The sequence below is a fragment of the Sceloporus occidentalis genome, unplaced genomic scaffold (assembly GCF_023333645.1).
Source record: "Sceloporus occidentalis isolate IW3139 unplaced genomic scaffold, rSceOcc1.0.p SCAF_444, whole genome shotgun sequence".
Lineage (NCBI taxonomy): Eukaryota > Metazoa > Chordata > Lepidosauria > Squamata > Phrynosomatidae > Sceloporus > Sceloporus occidentalis.
Window position 1 is genome coordinate 306,834 of NW_028317424.1, and position 8,218 is coordinate 315,051.

At 50.9% G+C, this 8,218-nt stretch overlaps 1 protein-coding gene across 1 annotated transcript; it reads right to left on the reverse strand.

The window, feature by feature from the left end:
- Window positions 1–2,069: 2,069 nt before the first annotated feature.
- LOC149271942 (sarcospan-like) lies at window positions 2,070–7,591 on the reverse strand. The gene is made up of 3 exons (XM_089506977.1): window positions 7,316–7,591; window positions 3,851–3,937; window positions 2,070–2,435 (listed from the first exon to the last, which is right to left on the reverse strand). Exons 1-3 carry the CDS (start codon window positions 7,589–7,591, stop codon window positions 2,070–2,072), a joined length of 729 nt encoding a protein of 242 aa, XP_089363103.1.
- Window positions 7,592–8,218: the final 627 nt, after the last annotated feature.

The window sequence follows — 8,218 nt, forward strand, 5'->3', positions numbered from 1 at the left end:
CCTGGGGCAGCAAAATACCCTGTAAAACCTTTACATTTGTGATGTCAGAGGGCAGTAAGCCGCGCCGCCCGCACTTTTGCCCCATGTGGTTTTGCCTGGATTGTTATAATATAATATAATAATATAATATACTTCCCTCCCGGCCCCTCCTAGGGGTATTGCTGTAAATACTGCTAAAAGCGATGAGTTTCCTTTAAGAATCCCCCCCTCTCACTCTGCAGGGTGGTAGAACCCGTATTCCTCAGCCAAATTTTCAATGGTTGTTCAGGATAAAGACTTGCTGTGATTGGCTGGAAGAGAATCTCAACGCAACTCAAAGAAAAAAACATGGTGGACATTTAAAGGAGAAGGTGTGTTCAATGTGACAAAATAACGCATTTACCCCAGAGTATCCCGGAGTACCTCAGCGTATGGCCAGAGCACCCCAGAGTATCCCGGAGCACCCCCAAGTACCCCAGAGTATACCAGAGCACCCCAGAGTATCCCGGAGTACCCCAGAGTATCCCGGAGTAGCTCAGTGTATCCCAGAGCACCCCCAAGTACCCCAGAGTATACCGGAGTACCCCAGAGTATCCCGGAGTAGCTCAGTGTATGGCCAGAGCACCCCAGAGTATCCCGGAGTACCCCCAAGTACCCCAGAGTATACCAGAGTACCCCAGAGTATCCCGGAGTACCCCAGAGTATCCCAGAGCACCCCCAAGTACCCCAGAGTATACCGGAGTACCCCAGAGTATCCCGGAGTAGCTCAGTGTATGGCCAGAGCACCCCAGAGTATCCCGGAGTACCCCCAAGTACCCCAGAGTATACCAGAGTACCCCAGAGTATCCCGGAGTACCTCAGTGTATGGCCAGAGCACCCCAGAGTATCCCGGAGTAGCCCAGAGTATCCCCAGAGTATCCCGGAGTACCCCCAAGTACCCCAGAGTATACCGGAGTACCCCAGAGTATCCCGGAGTACCTCAGTGTATGGCCAGAGTACCCCAGACTATCCCAGAGTACCCCCAGAGTACCCCGGAGAGCAGAGAACTTTCCGTATTGTTGCCTTAGCAGCTCAGCAGTTTGTGTTATAAAATTTATATATTTTATTAATAATTCTTGTCTCTTATGATGGAAAAACACAAATATTTGGCAGGGAGGATCCCGGCCTCCGGCGCTCCGATTCCGACTCGTATTCCAACTTTCGAACTGGTGCAGGACTCCAGAACCCCCCCTTACTGTATTACCCTCTTCTACGTCTGCTGGCAGGCTGTTCCATTTATCTACCACCCTCTCGGTAAAGTAAAAAAAAAAACTCCCGTCCCCCTCCCTAAAGCAAAAAAAAATCAACAGAACAAAAAGAAATAGAAGGATCCAGAAGACCGGCTCGTCCCTCCAGTCCCGGTTTCAGGGGTCCACCAATTACCGCTGACCCCTCCGCTCACCCGCGCCGGGCGCTCAGCGAAGCCGATTTGCACGAGATTTCGGATTATGGTTTGAAACTTGTGAATAAATCACATGAGGCTTTAACTCTTTCCAGGCCAGAGGACTAAACGCAAATAAATTAACCCCTTCGCCTACAAAACGTCTTCTCTGTCCGCATCGTTCCGGCCCCCAGGGGGCCGTTTCATTCGAGACAAATGTCCCAGACACGAGTTCAGAATGACGCGGCCGGTGATTATTACAGTAAAAACATAAAAACGAAACCTAACAAAAATGTTAATGCAGCGTTTATCTCGATTAAATGTCACCTTTATACACCCAGAACCAGATCGGCCCCCGGCGGCCCCCATCTAGTCATCCGTTTCTCCTAACGTAAAGACTCAAACCTTAATCAGTCGTTGGTCTCGTCTTAGATTCAGGAGCCGTATGTCTATCCCATGCATGTTTAATACCCTCACTGTATTACCCTCTACCACCTCTGCTGGGAGGCTGTTTTACTTCCACACTCAGTAAAGAGGGTGGTAGATAAATGGAACAGCTTTCAACAAAGGCTTTTGCAGGAATATGGATATATGGTTATTTCTGCTGGCGTATATATTTTTCTCTATTATTTTTCTCTATTTTTATTGCGGGGTCCGGGGCCGGCAGCCGCTATACTTTTTGCTGCGGGGTCTCGTCGGCCGCCGGCCCCTGAAGCCACGCTCCGGCGTAGAAGACCTGGTATCGATCTCTCCACATGATGAAGCAGGCGGCCAGGCAGACGAGAGCCAGCAAGAGGTTCAGAGTCATCTGCAGCAGGACGAAGACCTTGACGGTGCCGGTGACCGCGCCGCAGTCCGCCACGTCCCGGTACACGAAGGTCCGGCTCAGCGGGTCGGAGGGGTCCAGCGTGCACTGGCAGGAGCCGGCCGCCATCTCGCACGTGTACTGGGTGATGAGGGAGTAGTGGTAGGCGGCGAACGCCACGGCCATGACACAGATCACCAGGCTGAGGGTGCTGAGGAGGAAGTAGCTCAGCTGCAAAAAAAAAATGGACGCCGTCACTTTAAGGATCTTTAAAGGAGCAGATACAGCAAAAAACATCCGAATGCCGTGAGAGACGGAGCGAGGTGATTGGCTCCCTATTTGGGGGCGGGACGCCTTGCCGCTGGCACCCTGCTATTCTATTGGCTGCAGAGAAGTCACTCCTGGGCCGCCATGTTTGGTGCGAACCGCGTGCTCTGCACCCCCCCCAATATCATTATCACAGGGTGCTACTGCCCTAAAAGTCAACATACCTGCCAAGTGTCCCTGTGAAATGGGGCCAGTCCTTCTTTGAGTCCCAAAACCCTGTGCCCCTCCTCCCTCCCATGTATTAGCCTCTACCGCTCCAGCTGGGAGTCTGTTCCACTTATCTACTACCCTCTCAGTAAAGTAAAAAATATGTTTTAATGTTTGTTTTTTTACTTGCTCTGCTGTGACACAAACACGGATAACTGAACGATGTTAACCCATCGATGCCCAGGCCGGCAGACACGAGCCCGCTTGTCTTAGATTTTAATATTTTTAGACGAGGGGGATGTTTTTTCTGTTTGTTTTCGACGCTCCGTTTTTATTCAGAATGTCGAATCCGGATCCTCGTGAATCGAAAGAACATCGTAAATCTCCGGCGAGTTAATTAAAGGCCAGATAACGACATTAAGAGGCATGAGGCGCCCATCAAAAGACGCCTCACATGACTGCCCCCGGGGGGGTAAAGACAAGCAGCCCCGGGGGGGGGGGGGCGATGTCAAAAACACACCCCTCTTCCCAAGATGAAATTCCTCGCCAGCTTTGGGTCCCATGACTGCTCAACAAACAGTCACATGGGTCAGTGCACGCGTGTCACGTGTGGCTGTGTGTTTGTGCATCGCGTGGGTATAGGCGTGTGCGTGTCACATGTATACTCGCGTGCGTTTACATTCACTTCACATACGCAGGATTTCTCTAATTAGTTAATAAGTCCCTTTTTGGGGGGCTGGAATGAGAGAATTATGACGGAATTTGCATTATTTTTATTTTATTTTTAGAAAAATGTAGAGGCGGCTGGGCTGCCGCTCGCTCCGCCTGTTACCGCTTCGCCTGCAGTACCCCTCTCGGCCTGTCCCTGTATTGGGGGCGCTGTTTGTGTGGGGTGTATGTCAGGCTCATTAGATGGGGGGGTAAATAACAGTCTCTACCAGCAGGGGGCGCTCTCTTCGAGACAACACAGGAGGCCTTTTACCAGGATGTGGTCTGCCTGACGAATAACGCGAAGCGGCCATCTTTACCGATCGGGACAACGCCATTGGTCGGAACCAGCAGCGCCCATCGCCCAATGGAGGCCATTCCAAGACCCGGAGAAGCTTGGCTCCTGAAATAATGATTCGAGGGCCACAAACCCGTCTGCAGTAACGGCTCCATGTTATCCTCACCTTTAGGGCAAACTGACAGGAAGTCTTCTCGTCGGGGAGGTACGGGAGGCAGAGCAGGAACAGCCCGAGGACGGCCACCGCGCTCACCTGGAAGAGGAGGTGTTACATCACAGATTAGGGAACAGATTCAATGACATCATCGGTACAGTCAGTTTTAAAGCCGGGGATTCTGGGTAATGTATCGTATTAGAGACGGAGTAAAGCTGCTCGCCTCCTCTGCACGCCCTCCCAGACCCGGCGGTTCCCCTCCTGCGTGTTTATTGCGTGTTTATTGTGTGTTTATTGCGTGTTTATTGCGTGTTTATTGCGTGTTGTGAGCCCCGTGACACCCGATTTGTTACTCTCTGTTCCATTATTGATCTGACGGGGAAGTCGGCACGAAAGCCACGTCTCCCTCAGAAAATTGGGAATAAAAGCGTAAATAAGCAGAAAGCCGCTAAGTCGCATCTCAAAGACTCACGAGCTTCTTCAGAGCCGAGACCCCCGTGGGCCGAAATAAAGTGTCACGAGCAGCACCCCCCGAACCCCCACTTCAAAATGTAACAACACCCACACGCTCACTCATTCTTACTCACATTCTCTCACACTCTCACTCTTACGCTCTCACACTCACACTTACTCATGCTCTTCACACGCTCAATTTCACACACTTTCACTCACTCTCTCTCTCGCTCTCTCTCACACTCTCTCTCCCAATGTCTCCCACTTTCTCCACTGAGCGCCTCCGTGTCCCTCTTCTTTCTTCTGTCTTCTTTCTTCGTCCGCTTCTCCCCGGTATCTGCTCTGTTGACCAGGCCTTACAGATTGCTTCCTCCAAAGGGCGGAGCCCCGCGCACATCCTCTCCCCTGATTGGTGGAACATGGGGTGCTGTCCAGGTGGTGAGCATTCGCGATCTGCCCTTTTCTGGTCAACAGAGCTGATAGCAGGGAGAAGCGGGCGAAGAAAGAAGACAGGAGAAAAGATAGAAGAGGCAAGAGAAGAAGCGGAGCTGCGGGAGAGGAGACGGGTTCGCCAAAATAATTGTGATTCTCTTAAAGAGTGGGGGGGAATATATATATTTTTACAATTTATTCAATTATTTAAAATATTTATTTAGGCTGATGTATCGCATACATACGCCGCGGCGTGTTTCACGCGTGTTACACTTTACAAAAATATATAAATGCCAAACTAAGCGGCCAATCAGGAAGAGGAACCCCAGCGCATGCTGGGAAATATCAGTTTCCATACGTAAGTCCCGACGCGCGGTCTTATCCTCATGGCGACTGGTGGAATGTTCTTGCCGATTGCATCATTCCGTTGTTACCATGGTGATAAGACAATGATTCTAACTGTGCACCAGAATCACTCCCCGAATAAATTATTATACATTTTATCTTATAAATATTATATGTAATTATAACTATGATGAGTTAGATTTCTGCAGGACTGATGTCAGCTATGTGGTAAACGTGGCCGCGTGATGTGGCCTTTGGGGTCACATGCAGAGGCGTATCTAGGGTATGGCACCTATGGCTCCTGCCATAGGCGCCATTTGAAAGGGGCGCCAGTGAGCGGCTTGCAAACGCCGTCTTTTTTATTTATTTATTTTTGATGCAGAGGGGCGCCTAGCAACTGCTCGGCGTCCCTCATTCTCCTCCGCGAGGCCTCTGCCTCCGTCCCGGTGCCGGCACCAGCGAGCGGCTTTTAAACACCGTCTTTTTTTTTTTTGATGCGGGGGTTGCTCGGCGCCCCTCTCTCTCCTCCGCATCAAAAAAAAAAAAAGACAGCGTTTAAAAGCCACTCGCTGGTGCCCGCTGCTTCAGTGCTGAGCGCCGAAATATGACATCATATTAAGGCGCTCAGCAGTGAAGCAGCGGGCACCGCGGCAGTGCAGGAAGGCAGAAGCCTCGTGCTCCCGTGGACCTCAAGGTGAGAACTACAAAGGGGGAGAGGGGTTAGGGAGTGATAAGGGAGGGAGAGGGGTTAGATATTAGATTAGATATTTGGACAGGGGCGCAATTTCAGTGCTTGCCATAGGCGCTATTTTCGGTAGATACGCCTCTGGTCACATGTGTTGGAGGCGTGTGGGTGACGCGCACTGTGTGACCCGTCAGTACCCAGAATCCTGGATTGTGGGACGTGAAACCATTAGAAGGTCTTTTACTTTACTGAGAGGGTGGTAGATAAGTGGAACAGCCTCCCAGCAGAAGTGGTAGAGGGTAATACAGTGAGGGGATTAAACATGCATGGGGTAGACATACGGCTCCTGAATCTAAGACGAGACCAACGACTGATTAAGGTTCGAGTCTTTACAGCAGGAGAAACGGGCGACTAGACGGGGGCCGGATGGGGGCCGATCTGCAGGCGGGTTCTGGGTTTCTAAACTACTATGGCTGAGGGTGATCAGAGTTGGAGTCTGAAAACAATTTCTGCATCACATTTTAGGGGAATTTCCTGGTTCTTTTTGTTTCTTTTTTTGTTTAAAGGCCACTTTTTGGAAACTTTGTACCGAATCCCGATGATTCCTGGAGGATAAAAACCTAAACTTTCTGTCGCTTTCTGACTTCTCGTTTTTCGCGTCTCGCTTGGTTTTACTTCTCTCTTTATAAATGTGGAAAAGTTGTGGGTCTGCAGCTTCCGCCTGCGGCCGGGCGCGGGGCAGGTCGGGGGTGGGGTGGGGGGCACATGCCGTTCTGAGGCGGGGTAAATATATCACGAAGCGAGTGGAGACGTTCCCCGTGAATCATGTTCACATTCTGCGTGACCCGAAATAAATCTGACGACGTAAAACTATGGAGAATAACGGACAATAATAACCCCGGGCGCGGTAACTGCGCGGAATCCTAAAAATAAACGATAGATTAATATCTGCCCCGATCCGCTCCCATCGGAAAAGGGGGCATTAGGGGGAGGGAAGAGGGGCATTGGGGCAGAGAGATGGGGCATCAGGGGGGGGGCATCATAAATGAATTTTTGCTCAGAGCGAGGATTATTATGAATAATTCCTAAAAAAATTAAATGGAAACAAAAAAACAACGCTGCGCAGGTTTTTTTTGGGTGGAGACGGCGGGACGGAGAACGCGTTAACCAATCAAATGCCGGGGACGTTTTCATTTGATATTTTTGGGTTAAATAGCAATTTTCACTCTGATTATTCTAATTGTTGTCATTTCCTGTAATTTAGTTTCACTTATTGTTTAACTTATTGTCATTTTGTTGCAAAATATGGAATGTTTATATATAAAAACAACACAGACTGGGAGATGGTAACTTAACCCCTTCGGTACCTGAGGCTCGGTGAAGGGGGTTAAAAATGCCATCACTGGGCACAGAACAGGAGTGTTAACTATTAACCCTTTGTGTCTGATAATCAGGGGATAGATCGCCGGGGGTCCCGCATGCTCCGTGTTAGCCCCCACCCACCCTAGCTATAATCATGCAGCGGGTTAGTGTTAAGGGGGTCCGTGCAGCTCGATGCTTACAATGATGCCAGCCCAGTGCGGGGTATCTCTGACCGGCAGCGAGGAGCAGCTTGCGGCCATGATGAAAGCCAGCACCGCGATGGCCACGCCGAGGGCCAGCTGGAGCAGGGCTACCAGGAGAGGGAAGCGGCAACCGCAGCACCTGTGCGATTCCTCCTGCGGCCCGGCTTTGGCCTCCTTCTTCTTCTTGGCGTTTTTCTTCTGGGGCTGATCTGCCCCCTGCTCCCCGCCCGGGGCCACGGCTGGGGTATTAGGGGACGTTCCTTGTTTTCCCATTCGGACGCCCGGAGAGGCTGCGATCGGCCGGCCGCTGGCTGCCCGCGGGGGGATCTGGGGATTTGGGAATCGCGGGGCTGAACTAATATGGAAAACATTCGGGGACTTTAAATGCCACTTATAGCCGGGAGAAGAGGGGGCTGCTAGGGGGGTAACGGACTGCCGACCGACTGCAGGGAAAGCGGCACATGCTCACACGCGTGTACACACGCTTACACACGCTTACACACGGGACACACTGTGTACCAGAGGAATCTCAATGTGTTCTTCCTGGTGAAACGTTTTCACAATAAATACATGTATACACGCACACGCGTGTGCACCGGGAATGTCGATGAAGCCCAGGCACAAGCCAACCAGATACACCCCACAGTGAAACGTGACGTCGGGGCTGCCCACCCTGCGATCCGAGACCCCCCCTTCCAAAATCAAGACACAAGTGCTTAACCCTTCCCAGCCCAGAACGCTGGGCGCCACGCTGCATGCACAATCGTGCCTTAAAATCTGCAGAAAGCATTACGTTTATGTTTGTTTGCGGTTCAGGCCACATTAACGTATTTTAACTCAAAAAAACCCCCACAAAAAAGTGTCATTTGTCAAACTTTTGCACACGGCAGTAGGTAGTGG